Raw genomic sequence first — 19,208 nt, forward strand, 5'->3', positions numbered from 1 at the left:
TTCTTTTTTTTTTTTTTAGTTAGTTGGGCCAGCGGGGTATCAATTTTGTTTATTTTAAAAAAAACAGCTCCTCGTTTGGCTGATTTTTTGTAATGCTTTTTTTTTTGATTCAATCCTGTTGATTTCTTCTCTGATTTTAATTATTTCTCTTCTCCTACTAGATTTGGGTCTGCTTTGCTGCAGATTTTCTAGATCCTTGAGATGAATTGAAAGCTCACTTATTTGGTGCCTTTCCAATTTCTTGATGTAGGCACCTATTGATATAAACTCTCCTCTTAACACTGCTTTTGCTGCATTCCATAAGTTTTGGTATGTTGTGCTGTTATCCTCATTTACTTCCAAAAAATTTTTGATTTCTCTTTTGATTTCTTCTATGACCCATTGTTCATTCAGGAGCATGTTGTTCAATCTCCATGTGTTTGCATATGCTCTAGGGATTCCTGAGTTGCTAATTTCCAACTTCATTCCTTTATGGTCTGAGAAGCTGCATGGTATGATTCTAATTCTTTTGAATTTGCTGAGACTTGCTTTATGGCCTAGTATGTGGTCAGTCCTAGAGAAGGTTCCATGTACTGCTGAGAAGAATGTAAATGCTTTATGTGTAGGATGAAAAGTTCTATAGATATCTGTTAGATCCATTTGGGCTATAATGTCTTTTAAATCTGCTGTCTCCTTGTTGATCTTCTGTCCTGCTGATCTGTCTAGTTCTGAGAGTGGAGTATTAAAGTCCCCCAGTACTACTGTATTGTGGTCTAAGTCTCCCTTTAAGTCCCTTAACAAATCTTTTAAATAAGCCGGTGCCCTGTAATTAGGTGCATATACATTGATAATCGTTATATCTTCCTGTTGAATGGATCCCTTAATCATTAAATAGTGCCCCTCTTTGTCTCTCTTAACAGTTTTTGTGTTAAAGTTTATGTTGTCCGATATTAAGATGGCTACACCCGCCCTTTTTTCATTTCTGTTGGCATGGTATATCTTTTTCCAGCCTTTCACTTTCAGTCTGCATGCATCTTTGTTGGAAAGATGTGTTTCTTGTAAGCAGCAAAATGATGGGTTTTGTTCCTTAACCCAATCAGCCAATCTGTGTCTTTTAACTGGACAGTTGAGGCCATTAACGTTCAATGTGACTATTGAGAAGTAGTAACTTTGCCCTGCCATTTGCCAAAGATATTTTCTAATATATGTTTTGAACTTCCTGTGATCTTTTGCTGTGAGATTTCCTTCCTTTACCTTCTTTCATATTGATGACCATGTTTCTGTGTTTCTGTATGTAACACATCTTTAAGCATCTTTTGCAGGGCAAGATGAGTGGCGACAAATTATTTCAATTTCTGTTTGCTATGAAAAGTCTAAATTTCACCTTCATTCACAAATGAGAGCTTTGCAGGATATAATATTCTGGGCTGGCAGTTTTTCTCTCTTAGTACCTGGGCTGTATCTCACCATTCCCTCCTAGCTTGTAGGGTTGCTGATGAGAAGTCTGCTGTAAGTCTAATTGGAGATCCTCTGAGAGTAATCTGACGTTTCTCTCTTGCACATTTTAGGATCTTTTCTTTATGTTTCACTGTGGTGAGTTTGATTACAATGTGTCATGTTGAGGATCTCTTTGGTCATGTTTATTTTGGGTTCTATGAGCTTCCTGTACTAGGATGTCTCTGTCCTTCTCCAAACCTGGGAAATTTTCTGCTAGTATCTCACTAAAAAGGCCTTCGAATCCTTTCTCCCTCTTCATGCCTTCAGGAACTCCTAGAACCCGAATGTTAGGTTTTTTAATAGTATCCTGTAGATTCCTGACAATATTTTTTAGATTTCTAATTTCCTCTTCTTTTCTTTGGTTTCTGTTTCCTTTCCTGTGCTCTGTCTTCTAAGTCCGATATTCTCTCTTCTGCTTCACCCATTTTGTTTTTAAGGCTCTCTGATGTGTTTGTCATTTGATCTATTGAATTCTTCATTTCATGATGGTTTCTTGTCACTATCACTGTTTCATGTTCTACTAGTAGTTTCATTTCATTTTGATTCCTCCTTAATATTTCATTTTCACGGGAGAGATTTTCTATCTTGTCCATGAAGGATTTCTGTAGTTCAAGAATTTGTTTTTGAGAACTTCTTAATGTTCTTATCAATTTTTTGAGATCTGCTTCTTGCATTTCTTCTATCTTATCATCTTCATAATCTTGAATTGGGGTGTCTTTTTCATTTGTGGGCGTCATAGTGTCTTCCTTGTTCTTGTTACCTTGGTTTTTGCGTTTGTTTGGCATATTGGAGATATTCTTTGGTTTCTTTGCTGTGGTGCTTTTTGTCGTAATACTATGACTCTAGATTAAGTGGACTGTCTGCTTTTGATGGATCCTTAGAGGCTGTGATGGGTGTGGCCATAGAGCTCTGTTTGGTTCTTCAGGGTTAAGGGTGTGCCAAAGGTGACTCACCCAGATTGTTCTCTAGCTCGCTTGCTCTCTCTCTCTCTCTCTTTTTTTTTTGACTCAGTTGGGAAGTAATTCCGCACAGCTGAGTGGTTGAGGGTAGTTGATGTTTGAAATCTGGCCCCTGTGGGTATCCGTCTGATCTACCCCTGGGACCACACAAAGAGTTTATGCAGCCCTCAATGTGGTCTCAAATTTCTCTGCAGTCTCTCACCAGGTTGCCAAGGTTGCCGAGTTTGTGTACTCAGTGAGTTCTCTTGCCACCCCCCCCCTCAGATTTTCACAGTGTCAGTTCGTTAGCTCCACACTTTCACTAGGTCCTAACCTCCTGTTATTTCTCCCCACCAGAGTCAGGTTTTTCTGCTTGGCTAATGGCGGGCCGCCACTTTGCATACATAAAATGGCGCCTGCTCTTTGTCTTGCTCTGCTTTGTAAAGTGAGTGGAGAGAGAGGCTAGTGTTCATGCCGGTTCCCCTTATTTATTCGCTTTTTTCTCTCCTCTAGTCAGCCTGGTGAACTTTCCCCAGTGGGGCCTCAGGCCTTGTTCTGCCTTTCCCCACCTGTCTCTGGTTACTGAGGTTTTTGTCTCACTTCCCCTTCCAGTGCTGGCGCGCAGACTCTGGGGCTGTCCTTGCGCCGTGGGTGACCTTGCTCTCCCTGTAGGTCCTCCGTGTCACATCCACTAGATCTGGAAGAGTTTCCTCTGCAATTTTTTCCTGAGCCTTTTCCTGAGTTTACAGTAACTCCATTTTTATTAAACTTTCTTTTCCTGGACTATTGGTGCGCACCCTCACTATTCCGCCATCTTCCATCTTCCTGTCTTTCTGTCTATTCACTAATTCATCTTACTTTTTGATGTATTCCAATGTATTTGCAGACATCAGTACTGCTCTTCCTAAATTGTTGTTGTTTACCATTTTATTGGTAAACAACATTTTCCTCATATTCTTAACCATATTGATAGCTTTATATTTGCTTCTGTTACTGGAAAATCTCCCCATGAGCTATATGTGGACAAAATGTATTTGCAAAAATTAGAATGTATATTTAGGATTTCAGCTTTCATATGAAAATAATTAAAAATCAGACATACTAGATGTGTATTGCCGAGTCACCACAAACATTGGCTTCAAGCATCAGCAAACTTTTATTCCTACAGTTTCTGTGGGTGAAGTGTTTGGGAACAACATAGCTGGGCATTTCTGGTTTTGGATTTTGGGACTCATGAGGTTGCAATCAAGATGTCAGCCAGGGCTGAAGGCTTCACTTGGGCTAGGGGACGACCCTCTGTGGGGGTGGCTTAAGCTCTCATCTGGAACATGGTTGGTGATGGTTTGTGGAGGCCCCAGTTTCTCCCCATGGCCTCTCCACAGGCATCACTAGTGCCGTCATCATGTAACAGCTGGCCTCCTACAGGCGAGTGGTGAGAGAGATACAGAGAATCATGTAGAAGCTAGTCTCTTTGTGACATGGCCTCATTCTAAGCTTTAGATGCAAGTCACTAAGTCTGGGGAGTTAGTCTTTTATTTTTTAAAGGGAGGAAGGTCAGAGAATTTTTGGATATATTTTAAAATCAAGTAGTATAGCTCATGTTGGGTTTGAATCTCTGCTGGTGACCCTCAGTAACTTCCTTAACCCCTCTCAGCCCCAGTTTCCTTGTTTGTGAAATGGTTTTAACCAAAGGACCCACCTGTAGGATTATTGTGAGGTGTAAACTGCTTAGCATGGCTTCTGGCCTGTTAATGCTGGGAGGTAGGATTTCTGTTAGTGGTGGTAGGAGAAGTAGCAGCAGCATCATCCTTACCTATCTATGCCACACGATGAGCAAGGGCCAGGAGGAGAATGCATCCCAGAAGAGCCTGAGAGAGTATGGTAAGAAAACAGATCTTGTGCAAATGTGCCTTTTCCTGGCTGACTGCCTCAGGTAGGGAGAGCATGGTTAAGAATGTTGAAGGATGCTAGATGTTCTGAACCAGAGAGAAGAGATTTGTAACTGGACTAGGAAATGGAAAGATGACTGCTGATGACAGAGGCTCATGGTGTGTGGCCCCCCTTCCTGGGGCTCTGCCATGTCCCTCAAGAACAAACTATGGGACATTAAAAGAGGGAAAACAAATGGTTTAATTTGGATGCCTGGGGGGGGGGGGCGCAAATTTTTCAACATTGCAATTACTTTAGACAATATTCTATACTTAATTTTTGTCCTAACTTGTAAATGAAACATTTTGGATTCTGTCATCTCTTCTTTCTCCCCAGCTACCCTTGAACAGTGCAGATGAGATGTATGAGCTACGTGTAACTGGACATGCCCAGGATGAGATTTTATTCTCTAATAGTACCCGCTTATCATTTGAGACCAAGAGAATATCTGTCTTCATTCAAACAGACAAGGCCCTGTACAAGCCAGCACAAGAAGTGAAGTTTCGGGTTGTTACACTCTTCTCAGATTTCAAGCCTTACAAAACTTCTCTAAACATTCTACTTAAGGTAAGTGCCAAACAGACAGGAAGCAGGGCATCCAAGCCATCTTCTTGGAAAGCTCTCTTGGACAGTTCTGCTCCTGTTACAGACGCTGGAACATTTTAGAATGCACCAAAGGTGAGCTCCCTTCTTTCTAGGAAAGGAGGCGGCAGAGCACCGCGGTAAGAGCCTGGGCTCTGAAGTTTCCCAGTTTGAGTTCCAGTCCTGGATTCTTCACTGATGTATTTGTTGCTCAGACATTTAGTGACCTTCTGTGTTCCAGGCATTGGGATAAGGCAGTGAACAGAACAGATTCCAGCCCTTGCTCACATTAAGTTTATTTTTCAGAGGGTATTGAGGAGACAGATAATAAATAAATACACAAATATATGTTTACTTACATTCATATTCATATATCCAGGTATGTATGTATTTGTGTGTGTGTGAAAGAGAAAGAGAGAGAGAGAGAGAGAGAGAGAGAGAGAGAGAGAGAGAATTTGGGTTTGATATTTTCTGTAGGGATGTCAAGAGAAACCTGAGCAGAGACCTAAAAGAAATATAAGAATGAACCCATACAAACAGGGAACAGAGTGCACAAAGGTCCTGAGGTGTGTGCTCATCTGGTGCATTCAAGGAACAGCAAGCTGGCAGTGCATTGGAGCCCAGGGAGTGAGGGGACAGGTATCAGGAAATGAGGTCAGATATAGGTAGGTAGGTTGGGAGTTGGGCTCATAATGAGTCTGGGTGACCAAGGTATAGACTTCAGGTTTGACATGGAGTGTAATGGGAATTCACCGGAGAATTTTGACAGGCAGCATGATGTGATCTGACTTAACATCCTAAAAGAATCACTGTCAAGTCTAAGAGGAATAATTACAAGCTGTGTGACCTTGAGGAAATTAACTTTATCTGTAAAATGTGTACGTGTGTAACAGAAATAGCTCACGGAAGTTTTGTGAAGCTTGAGATAATTCAGTTGAAGCACTTAGAACCATGCCTGGTGCATGACACCTGCTCACTGGACACTGGCTGTCATGATATCAGTGACTCCCTTTGACGGGGCGTCACTTGGCTTCTGCTTCTTGACCATCCCGATGATCTGGAGGCAGCCATTTAGCAGACCGAGTGTTTCCTCAAGAGAATCAAGATCAAGAGAAACTGACCATTACATCAAAATAGGGTTATTAACTCATCCCAGTTTACCTGGGACACACCTGATTGTAAAACTGAAAGTCCCTGGTCCTGGTGACTTCCTCCATCCTGGGACATGGGATACCCTAATTGTTCCAAGGAATGCACTATGTAGAGGGTAACCTACGCTTTTAGCTTGGTGTTTTCCTATTATTCTTAGATTCTTTGGTGTTATGAATGAATGAAAACAACAGCAGTAAGAACAAAATCCAATCAATCAAACAGGTACACACATAGCTTCAAGATAAGGCATATTTGTAGTAAATACCACATAGGCTGTCATGGTGCTTAATGTTTGTTTCTTCAATCTAACTGGTATTATTGCAGCTCTGTGAATTTCTGCCTTGTGTAATAGGATGTCTGTGGGGAAGGTTGACATAGTGAATAGCGTTTCTGAATTCCTGTGACTCTGAGTGGGGGTGAACTGACTTCATTCACGCCACCCTTCATCTTACTCACTTATACCGAGAACTTACTCTGTGTCATGCACTGTGTAAGGTAGATGATTTACAACTAGATGTCTGCCTGTCTCTAGATGTTCACATTTAATCCTCCTTTCTATCTCAGACAAATAGACGTTATTGCTGGGTTGATTGCCTATTTTAAACCTTAAACCCAGAACTAACCTTGCTGATTTGGACAGCTTGTTTGTGCATTTTTATAAATCTTGCCTCTGCTCAACTCTGGTATCTGCCTTTGAAACCTGCAATTTGTAGTTGTTTTGGGTTCTTTTGTCCAATTTTGGACTTAGCCTGCCACATTTGGCTTTTATGGAAAGACTCAATAAGACCTTCTTTTGCTAACTCTGGACTGAGGGATCCTACTGACCTGGCCAACATGAGACCCTCTTGGCCAGAGGAAGGGAACAGGGAATGAAGGGTGGCCATACACCCTCTCTGTACCTGGGCAGTGAAGTTCAGAATTGGACCCTGGCTTAGCCAACTCCATCTTGCAACTTCCTGAGGCCAGCCAGACCATTGACGTGAATGTCACACTGTTGTACTCTTGTAGCTGAAAACAGTCTTTTGGGCCAGGGTTCGCTAGGCTGTAGAGTTTTCTAACATCTTTCAGTGTGGAATAATTGGTTTCCTGGCAAAATTTACCCCCCAAAAATGAGACTTGTGGAACTAGAGCCCCTGACTGAGATAAAATTGTGCTCCTACACAGCACTACCTTTGGGCCAATATGGAGAAGTGCATCTGTGCACTGACAGACCAGCTTTTTGGGCCCCATTGATGGCTGTGGAATGTAGCTAATGTTGAATGTCACAGCAGACTCAGGGATGCTCTTTTTGGGGGGGGTGGGGTCGGATGAGAGATTATCATTGGTCCTATCCATTTTTCCTGCCCTAATAATTGACCATCTCAGGAGGAAAGGAATTTCAGAGGCTTTTTGGCAGTGGAAAAAACCCTATGTGCTCTCTGCAGCCCTCATTCTGGCCTCCTCCAGCCAATGTGGCCTAACCCTCTGGAAACATGTGCTTTTGATGCTGTGATGACAGATGGTATGGCTGCCTTCTCCCTTCTCTCTTCCTTTAAGAAATTGTTGTTCCTGGTGCAGGGGAATCATTTTGTATGGGAACAGATGTTATTGATGGGGGAGCTACATCTTGTGACTGTGACCTGACTCTGGCCTGGAGCAGCAGTGACAAACTCAGAACTTCAGCCCTGGCCAGCTAAGGTGCCTCCTCGATCTAGTTCTGCATGCCATAGACACTTACTTCCTACCTAATCCAGGACTCGGGAAATAGTCCTTGTGGACCCGTTCTGCAGGCAGCAGATTTAGTGCTTGCAATAGTGTGGCAAAGGTAGCAGGTACTGTGCTATGTCAGGCAAGTGACAGAGAGCCAGAGCCATCCAGAAGTGACCCAAAGGGCACAGGCATCCAGTACTGCAGTGTTGGGAGCACACAGTTAGCTGCTGTCTTGTGTGTGTCCCTGCAGGAGCTGACCACGTCCAAATGCTGGGTTCCACTGTGAGGACCCTGCCATGATCTTTCCACGTGCTGCTGCTCTCTGGAAGGGCGCCTGATGTTTCTGCATTCTCTCTGTCTTCCTTATTGGTGACAGTAAGGCCCAGGCCCAAGACAGCCTTAGGAAACACAGGGTCATCTCATTCTCTCCCATTCCTCCAGATCCCCCAGGTGCAAAGTCACCCAGGATGTCAGGTCAGACGCCTTTGGTTTGAAGGGCCGTGCAGCTGTGTGTGAGAAGTGGGCGCTCTGAGCACAGTCATCCATCAGCAGAACATGGGCATGCCCTCTCCCTGCACTTTGGGTCACCCCAAGAGTTACGGATATTATTACTATTTTTTGTTTTTGTCAGGCTGACACAAGAAAGGCGGTATTTCATTGTTTTCATTTGCAGTCCCCTAGTGACTTGACAGCATATATTTATTAGCCATTTGTAGTTCTTCCTTTGTTCTGGATCCTTGAAACTCTGCGGCTTCCCATGCATCATGCTGTGGCAGGCACTGTACAGCCAGCTACTGGTTACAATGCCTGACCCAGGAGTTTGCTAAGGATACTGTGACCTGTGTATTCTAACCAGCATCTGGTTGCTAGATTTTTAATAGTAATCATTGTCTCTGACTTACTTGACTACTCCCAATTCAGTTCTCAGCATTATGCTTGCTCCCAGCTTTCACACTCTCTTCTAGGAGAGAGGCTTCTTTTTTTTTTTTTTTAAATTTTTTGACAGGCAGAGTGGATGGTGAGAGAGAGAGAGAGAGACAGAGAGAAAGGTCTTCCTTTTTGCCGTTGGTTCACCCTCCAATGGCCGCCGTGACTGGCACGCTGAGGCCGGTGCACTGCGCTGATCCAAAGGCAGGAGCCAGGTGCTTATCCTGGTCTCCCATGGGGTGCAGGGCCCAAGCACTTGGGCCATCCTCCACTGTACTCCCGGGCCATAGCAGAGAGCTGGCCTGGAAGAGGGGCAACCGGGACAGAATCGGTGCCCCGACCAGGACTAGAACCTGGTGTGCCGGCGCCGTAAGGCAGAGGATTAGCCTGTTGAGCCACGGTGCCAGCCTTTTTTGGCTTCTAATAACTGGGCCAACTCGCTCCTCCAGTCAAAGGACAGAGGATAGAGAATAAGAGTAAGGAAAAGTATTAGATCCCTGCTCTCAAAAGTTTAGAATCTAGTTGGGAATCAAAACCTTTTTAGTGTATGTGAAATAAAATATGTAAAAGAAACACATGGTGCTTAACATAGGTGAACTCTAAGTGCAGGAGGAGTTCTCCAGGAAGTGGTCACTTCTGCCTGTTTTTTAGGCAGGTGTAGAAAGCAGAAACTGGAGCTCATTTCCCCAGTGGGCAAGGAAGGGAGGACATTCCAGGCAGCAATTGCAAGAGGCTACTGCATGGGATTTTTGGGTGAACTGCAAACAAGTCTGTATTTTTTGGGAAAGACGAATCTAGAAATGTTGATGGGGTCAGATTGCTAATGACCTTGTAAACTGTGCAAAGGAGGGTAGACTTTCCATAGGCAAACAAAAGTCATCGTCTCATTACTATGTGTAGTGTAATGATTGAAACTTGTATTTATTCATTGCTTATTCTAAGCCAGGAACTGTGCCCAGTGTTTCAGCCACTGTGCCTCATTCTCAAGTATATGTTCCAGATGGGTCACAGCATGGGCAGGGGCAGGTGGAGAGATGTGTCAGAGGCTGTGTGACTGGGGTGCAGGTCAGTTATATTCATTAGAGAACAGGGTATGTGCTAGATGTGAAGAAGATAATTAGCAGACAAGATGGAGAGAGAATATGAGACAGAGGTGACAGGGCTGGGAATGTGAGGCAGGAATCTGAGATGGCTGCTCTGATGGCTTGGGTGAATGTTGCAGGAAGGATCGTGGCCTGGAGGTGATGGGAAGACTGTGGTATTGGCTAACATGTCTCGGTGTACTTTGTTGAGTTAAAAGATAGTCAGATAGTCATGGATTTGAATCCTGAGTTCCATTATATTCTAGTGCCATAAAATTGGGCCATGCCAGTTACGTACAACTGAGTGCTCACCAGGAATTAATTTTTTCAACTATCAAGTGAGAATACTCCTATCCTGAAGGAGAATTAGGGGTAGAGGTAAGGCAGAGGGCTTGACGCATAGTGGGCCTTTAATAACTGGTCTTTGTAGTGGGATTTTTTTCACCACCACCATTGCTGCCATAGGTCTGAAGATGCACTTGTTATGTTTTATGTAGAAAGAAATATGGTGGCATGTATTAAAAGGTTGGGCAGAATCAAAATATTTTTGGAAGAAATGTGACAAACAAATTTATAGTTTTCTTCTCAAGTAGTCCAAGCCAGACATTTCCCCAAAACTATCTTGGTGCCATATTTTGGAGCAAGTTCTGGAAGTGCCTGATTTGCTGCAAAGCATCCTTCTTAACCAGGCAGGGGTCACATATATGTGGGCAGCCTTTTGTAACATGTAGAGTTGACATGTCTGATTTCCATTTCAGGACCCGAAGTCCAATTTGATCCAACAGTGGTTGTCACAGCAAAATGATCTTGGAGTTGTTTCTAAAACTTTCCAGTTATCTTCCCATCCAATAGTTGGTGATTGGTCCATTCAAGTTCAAGTGAATGTGAGTATGATTACATATTTTTTGGGAATATTAAAATGATTGAAATATGCCAGGTGGGAAATAGCTCCAAAACCACTTATTCAATGAAAAGAGAAAAATGAATATGAACGTCTAGACAATTTAAGAGGTGTATTGTTAAGTTGTTGTTTATCGATGGCTTAACCTTTACTGTAGCCTATTAGAGTTTGTTTTTTTTTTAACTTTTATTTAATGAATATAAATTTCCAGTGTACAGCTTATGGATTACAATGGCTTCCCCCTCCCATAACTTCCCTCCTACCTGCAACCCTCCCCTCTCCCGCTCCCTCTCGCCTTCCATTCACATCAAGATTCATTTTCAATTCTCTTTATATACAGAAGATCAATTTAGTATAAAGATTTCAATAGTTTGCACCCACATAGAAACACAAAGTGAAATATACTGTTTGAGTACTAGTTATAGCATTAAATCACAATGTACAGCACATTAAGGACAGAGATCCCACATGAGGAGCAAGTGCACAGTGACTCCTGTTGTTGACCCAACAAATTGACACTCTAGTTTATGGCACCAGTAACCACCCTAGGCTCTCGTCATGAGTTGCCAAGGCTATGGAAGCCTTCCAAGTTCGCCGACTCTGCTCATATTTAGACAAGGTCATAAAAGACATAATGAGGATGGTAACCAATGATCCTAAGAGTGGCATCAACCAGGTCTGAACAATTATACAGCATTAAGTGGGGAAGAGGACCATCAGTACACACAGGTTGGGAGTAGAGCCATTGGTGGTAGAGTAGAGGTTGTGATTACAAAGCAATGAGGCCCAAGTACGCTAGACAGGGTCTAGAACAAAGGACAGAGTCATTATTAGAGGAGCTAAGAAAGGTGCTGTCTAAGCTACAATTAAGTTTTCTGATTGAGAGGCAAATAGAACCTGATAGAAGGGGCTTGATAATAATCTGGTGGGCTTTAGGCCTTGTAAGTTAAGAGGCCCAGACCTATCTATCTCTTCACATGGGGTATATCCTAAGGGAGGTGTGAACCTCCTAGGGGAAGGCACTCTGTTGACTTTCATTATTTGGCTGGGCTGGGAGGAGAGCTGGCCAGGTAAAGGCAGGGGGCATCTCTAACAAGAAATTTACAGTTCTGCCTGCAATGTTGCTGACCCTACTTGGCCATCCCCTCAGCTGCAGTGGTCACTTTGGAAGTTGGGCTGAGTGAAGGGTTTTTCAGCTTAGAGCCAATAAGATCTGTGGCTCTGACCTGGGCATCCTTCGACTCCAGGGCAGGTCCATTTCCAGTGATCCAACTCTTGGCAGAGCTGCCAGGGCTCTTCACAAGCTACTTCTGCTGAAGCCCAGGCTTACCACATTGCAAGCCACTGCCCTGGACTGGCCTGTTGGGTCTCCTTGAGGGCAGATCACTGTACAGATCAGCCATTAATAGGCCTGCCACCCATTGCTTCTGATGCCTAGCTTTCTTTTCCTCCTGGTTTGTGTTCAAGCAGACCAGAGGATGCAAGTCAAGGGAGTGCCCAAGTCCCATCTCTAATCTTCGGTGGCCTGAACTACAAGTCTATAGTCACAGGCATGTTCTGTAGTAGTTTTTCTAAGGTAGACAATGCCCTTGAGGAGAATTATATTCTCACTTTAAAACTTTCTTTCCCTTTGGTCTGAAAGGGAGGTTTTTTTCTACTTACTGTATACTTTGCTGATGGCGAAGTGAATCTAGCTATGAGATTATTATTTAAGTTCTTATTTTGGCTATGCTATTACAGAAAAATGTTAGCCATCTCTTTTATAAGGTCTAAAGATTAAATTGTGCGTCCTACAGATTCCTTCATAATAGAATTAGTTTCCTACCTTGAGGAGAATAGAGAAATGAAAGAACAAGTTGGGCTTAGAATAGAGAAATGAGGGAGCAAGTCCTAGATCGCTTGCTGACAATAGCAATATCACATGAATACTTAGCATACAGTTTCAACCATTAGATACCAACTTAAGAAAACATTTACCAGAAGGTCCAATGCCTTCTATAAATTTTAAGAATCATGTATTTGAAAACACCTCTTAAATATCTAACATGGTGTAGTTTGTTTAACCAGTAAACTTAAGCACAACCATCTAAAATGTTTTTAGTTTCCTTTCTACCAATAAGTTTAAAACATATGATACACAGATTCAGGTCACACAAATTAAAATGTATCTCTGATTGATTTTAGCAGCTTAAATTTCTGGACAATCTTATCTATAAGCCATTTAAAATAAAACTCTTAATAAAATTTCCCCATGTGGACATACAATATGTACACACATATAACATAACATAATAGACCAATATAGCAATTTTAATAATAGCTTTTAAAATCTTTAACTCTTTTTGTCGATTGCCAATTGATTTGAATTGCTTTTTGTTTTTAGTAACCTCAGTTAACCATACTTTCTCTCAGTTGGTACTGTTAATACATTATTGGCTTCATCTGTTTACAGAGCCATCCCAAAGTACTGAATACAATAGAAGTGGCTGGAAAAAGTCCATAGGAACCTATAGGAGGACAGCTAAACACAGAACCAACAACACTTTAGTTTTATGAGCAGCAAATCATATATAACTGTGGATGACAAAAGACTTTAAGTCGCCATGTTTAAAATTATAAACTCATCAACCAACAAGAGGCACTTGCTTACTTCACTTACTTTTTGAAAGCACCTGTAGGATTTTACAAGTATTTAACCCTTTAGGCCTCTGGGGCTTTCTCATTAAGATAACTATCATGTCTAGTAACACAAGATCATTAGACTTTTTAATTCTCAAACATTTGTATTAATAGCATTTTCCATTATAGAAACTTAAAATTTAGTACCACGTCACATCTTGACAGTCCTTCTAATATAATCCAAATAGCCTGATTAGTTGGTGTCTCTATAAGATGAGAGACATAGGTCCTTCGATTTTTTCAGTTGGGCCCAAACAGGAAAAACCAAAGTCCAGGATTTACTGGAATTTTTAGAGTCCAGATTGTTTGAAACTTTGATTTTTTGAATGCCTGTCAAGAATGCCAAGAAGGCTCAAAATCCAAAATATCTGGTTGAAATAAGATTCCTTAAAATCAAGACATAGTATAGACCAAATTTGATCAATGTTACAAGGTGATATTCAAATCTTTGAAAATAAGCACATATTTAAATAACCCATAGCTCTTAATAAAAATTCAGCTGTTTTTGAACAATTAGAATTTAACAGACATCAAGAGAACATAATAGATTACTTTAACACATTGCTTTAACAGAGAATCAGATTTTAATTCTATGTCAAAAAGAAATTGAGCTTCCTGTGATCTTTTGCTGTGAGGTTTCCTTCCTTTACTTTCTTCCATATTAATGACCATGTTTCTGTGTTTCTGTGTGTAACAGATATTTAAGCATCTTTTGCAGGGCAAGATGAGTGGCAACAAATTCTTTCAATTTCTGTTTGCTATGAAAAGTCTTAATTTCATCTTCATTCACAAATGAGAGCTTTGCAGGATATAATATTCTGGGCTGGCAGTTTTTCTCTCTTAGTACCTGGGCTATATCTTGTCATTCCCTTCTAGCTTGTAGGGTTTCTGATGAGAAGTCAGCTGTAAGTCTAATTGGAGATCCTCTGAGAGTAATCTGGCGTTTCTCTCTTGCACATTTTAGAAACTTTTCTTTATGTTTCACTGTGGTGAGTTTGATTACAACATGTCGTGGTGAGGATCTCTTTGGTCATGTTTACTAGGGGTTCTATAAGCTTCCTGTACTAAGATGCCTCTGTCCTTCTCCAAACCTGGGAAATTTTCTGCTAGTATCTCACTGAAAATGCCTTCTAATCCTTTCTCCCTCTCCATGCCTTCAGGAACTCCTAGAACCCGAATGTTAGGTTTTTTAATAGTATCCTGTAGATTCCCGACAATATTTTTTAGATTTCTAATTTCTTCTTCTTTTCTTTGGTTTGCCTGTTTCCTTTCCTGTTCTCTGTCTTCTAAGTCTGATATTCTCTCTTCTGCTTCGCCCATTCTGTTTTTAAGGCTCTCTAATGTGTTTGTCATTTGATCTATTGAATTCTTCATTTCATGATGGTTTCTTGTCACTATCACAGTTTCTTGTTCCAGTAGTTGTTTCATTTCATTTGATTCCTCCTTAATATTTCATTTTCACAAGAGAGATTTTCTATCCTGTCCATGAAGGATTTCTGTAGTTCAAGCATTTGTTTTTGAGAACTTCTTAATGTTCTTATCACTTTTTTGAGATCTGCTTCTTGCATTTCTTCTATCTCATCATCTTCATAATCTTAAATTGGGGTGTCTTTTTCATTTGGGGGCATCATAGTGTCTTCCTTGTTCTTGTTACCTCGGTTTTTGCGTTTGTTGTTTGGCATGTTGGAGATATTTGTTTCTTCACTGTGGTGTTTTTTCTTGTTATACTATGGCTATATATTAAGGCTTTCGATGGAGCCTTAGAGGCTTGAGGTGAGTGTGGCCTGAGAGCTGTGTTTGGTTCCTCAGGTTTGAGGGTGTGCCAAAGGTTACACTCCCAGGTTAGGCTTGGTAAATCTCTCTTTCTTTCATTCTTTTTTTTTTGATTCAAAAGGGAAGTAATTCCATCCAGCTGAACGGAATTGGAGGTAGTTAGCAGGCGAATGATAAACCCACAGGAGCCAGAGATCTGAAGCTTTTTCCCAGGGACCACACAGGGAATCTGTGCTGCCCTCAGTGTGGGCTCCAATTCTGCAGTCTCCCACTGGGTTGCCAAGTTAGATCCTAATCTCCTGTTATTTCACCCCTCCCCCACCCCCCAGAGTCAGGTTTTTCTGCTAGGCTCAGGGCCGGTGCAGACCTGAGATTCATTTTCAATTCTCTTTATATACAGAAGATCAATTTAGTATGTATTAAGTAAAGATTTCAACAGTTTGCACCCACATGGAAGCACAAACTGAAAAATACTGTTGGAGTACTAGTTATAGCATTAAATCACAATGTACAGCACATTAAGGACAGAGATCTACATGAGGAGTAAGTGCACAGTGACTCCTGTTGCTGACTTAACAATTTGACACTCCTGTTCATGGCGTCAGTAATCACCCTAGGCTCCTGTCATGAGTTGCCAAAGCTATGGAAGCCTTTTGAGTTCACTGACTCTTATCTTATTTAGACAAGGTCATAGTCAAAGTAGAAGTTCTCTACTCCCTTCAGAGAAAGGTACCTCCTTCTTTGATGACCTGTTCTTTCCACTGGGATCTCTCTCGCGGAGATCTTTCATTTAGTTCCTTTTTTTTTTTTTTTGCCAGAGTGTCTTGGCTTTCCATGCCTGAAATGCTCTCATGGGCTTTTCAGCCAGATCCAAATGCCTTAAGGGCTGATTCTGAGGCCAGAGTGCTGTTTGGGACATCGCCATTCTATGAGTCTGCTGTGTATCCCGCTTCCCATGTTGGATCGTTCTCTCCCTTTTTTGTTCTATCGGTTAGTATTTTCAGACACTAGTCTTGTTTATGTGATCCCTTTGGCTCTTAGTCCTATCATTATGATCAATTGTGAACAGAAATTGATCACTTGGAATAGTGAGATGGCATTGGTACATGCAACCTTGATGGAATTGAATTGGAATCTCCTGGTATGTTTCTAACTCCACCATTCGGGGCAAGTCAGCTTGAGCATGTCCCAAATTGTACATCTCTTCCCTCTCTTATTCCCACTCTTATATTTAACAGGGATCACTTAGCTACTTATTTTTACCCTTTACATTCTCATGTCACTCGGTGCTCCTCTTGGTTTCCATGTCACTTTTCATTGGTGTACCTGATTGAATGTTCTCTTTGTAAAGATGGTGACCTTTTGTTTTGCTCACCTCTATTTCTGGGACCTAGCTCAGTGCCTTGCACATAGAGGAAAGTCTATTAAATGAATGTACAAAAGTTATCATTTGTGTTTAAGTAGCATTTTTTATGTTTCCAATTTTATAAACCATCTTTAACATTTTGAACACGAGAATAGTGATCAAGTACTTATTATTGATGGAATGTTAAGTTGAGGCACATAGCAAAGAAAAAGCAAGGTCCTTTAAAAATAAGTCATATAAGGGCCACCAGGGGGCAGTCTAATCAAAGAAATTATTATGAGATGCAGCCCTGGACTCAAACTTTGACTCTGGTGTTTGTCTTTCCTTGGTTTCTGCACGGCATTAAAGGACTGTAGGTTGCTTACTATTCATAACCCTTTTCTTTTATCAGTGAATAATGCTGGTGAAGGAAATGTATTTATTATTTCAGTTATTGACCACAATAGATTATTATTTATTTTTTTTTGACAGGCAGAGTGGACAGTGAGAGAGAGAGACACAGAGAGAAAGGTCTTCCTTTTTGCTGTTGGTTCACCCTCCAATGGCGCTGCGGCCAGCGCACCGCGCTGATCCGAAGGCAGGAGCCAGGTGCTTCTCCTGGTCTCCCATGGGGTGCAGGGCCCAAGCACTTGGGCCATCCTCCACTGCACTCCCTGGCCACAGCAGAAAGCTGGCCTGGAAGAGGGGCAACTGGGACAGAATCCGGCACCCCGACCGGGAGTAGAACTCGGTGTGCCGGCGCCGCTAAGCGGAGGATTAGCCTGTTGAGCCACAGCGCCGGCCCACAATAGACTATTGATTTGAGGTCATGACCACTTTCAGTATAAAAGTGAGAAGGAGAATATTTCATGTAAAGGTGTTTTTTTTTTTTTTTAAGATAGCATCGTTTATTTTGGTGATTATCTTTAAACAATAAACAAATATGGTAATACAAATGCAAGGATACAGAGTAGCATGACATCTCATTCATTCCTGGTTATAATGCCTAGTAGGAGAAGCACTTTATCAGACATCTTTTTTTTTATTTTAATGAGACAAATATTCTTTTTTACTAAGGTTAAGTTCATGTAACATAAAATTAACCACTTTAAAATGAACAATTCAGTGTCATTTTTTAACACACAATGTTAGGCAACCACCACCTCTCTATAGTTCTAAAAGATTGTCACCACCCTCACAATAAAACATGAGAGCCACGAAGCAATTATTCCCCTGTCTCTCCTTTCCCCCATCCAGTCCCTGGTAATCATTGATCTGCTTTCTGTCTGTATGGATTTACCCATTCTGATTATTTCATACAGATGGCATCATACATATGTGACCTTTCATGTCTATCAGACATCTTGACATGTTACTAGGAAGCCAGCCGTTGTTTCACCATATCATGTGGCACATGTGTTTCTATGTATTTTCTGTGTATTTCCCCGGCTAGTGTGAATCTTATGCTCACATAAAAAATAACATGATTGTATAGCTTCATTCACAACTAAAGTTTGTATGGCACCAAATTGTCTTTTAGTAGTTCACCAAATAATCAGATCATCACAGTAGCAGAAGAGATGAAGACAATGAGACACTTAGAGTGCAGTCCGTGGTCACAGAGTTACAAGAGAAAATCATGGGTTTCAGTGATAGGGGTTTTAGAGACACAAGACAGACGATGACAGGTGAATGACATGTGGGCACCTGAGGGGAAGGCACAGCTTAGGCAAAGGTCACAGAGTTATCCATAGGCAGCTAGGAGCTGCAAGCACCGAGGATGGAGTCACTGTGGACTGCTGGTGCAGGCACATGAGGGAGGATTGCAGCCACATACAGAGGGGCTGGAGAACGTGAAGACTGACATGAGATGCTGGCATGGGGAGACACCCAAGGAAAGATGCGCTAAAGACAAAGACATGGAGCTACAGGTACTGGAAATAGAAACTTTTGAGGGCTGTCCTGGGTGACAGAAATTTAACAAATGACAACATGCAAGGGCAAAAATGGGTCACAGTTACTTGTGATGGTGACATTGTAGAGAATATATAGGTTTCCAGCCCAGGAAAGGAGACACATAAGGCCTGGCATGGCTGCAGCCGTTCAGGGATGGATCCACTGGAACAGATAGGGCCTATTTGTACAGGGTTTGGAAATATTCTAGGGAATAAGAGTCATATATATCAGTACTTAGAGAAAATTTAAGTCCTTAAGTGAGTGTGTTAGAATACTGAAAATCAGTCCTTTCAGCTTCCTTCTGCTTTGATTTTTTATTTTACTTTTAATTAATTTTTAACACATTCAACATGATTTGTAGATACAAGTCTAAAAATGTAATGATATTCCCTTTCTTTTTCCCTCTTTCCCTCCCTCCAAATATCCTTCCTTCTACCTTTCTTTTTTTTAAATTTTGAGATAACATATTTTAAATTTACTTCACAGTAAAAAGGCTTCATAATTCACCAAATAAGAAGTTTAACAAGTAAAAAGTGAAAAGACTCTAGTGGGAATATAGACAACTGCTATAAATAATAATTGAATGTATAAATGACTGTTTTCTATATACAGTGGTTTTTTTTTTTTTGTCAACTAGCCATTCACAATTTCTTTCAATGAAATAGAACCAATGACAGAGTATCATCTATATTTCTCATGTGGTTACAAGAAAATAATTAAATTCATTTAGACTTTAAGCCATTTCTTCTCAACAGTTTATGCCAGGAATAATTTTATGC

General features: G+C 41.4%; 1 protein-coding gene across 4 annotated transcripts in view; it reads left to right on the forward strand.

Moving 5' to 3' along the window:
* CD109 (CD109 molecule) overlaps positions 1-19,208 on the forward strand; it is a 226,592-nt gene that overhangs the window by 97,741 nt on the left and 109,643 nt on the right. For all 4 annotated transcript variants that reach the window (XM_062186366.1, XM_062186367.1, XM_062186365.1 and 1 more), the window contains 2 exons: positions 4,680-4,910; positions 10,534-10,659. In XM_062186366.1, the coding sequence (XP_062042350.1) occupies positions 4,680-4,910; positions 10,534-10,659 (357 nt within the window). The remainder of the gene's footprint in view (positions 1-4,679; positions 4,911-10,533; positions 10,660-19,208) is intronic.

Source organism: Lepus europaeus, chromosome 3, assembly GCF_033115175.1.
Source record: "Lepus europaeus isolate LE1 chromosome 3, mLepTim1.pri, whole genome shotgun sequence".
NCBI lineage: Eukaryota > Metazoa > Chordata > Mammalia > Lagomorpha > Leporidae > Lepus > Lepus europaeus.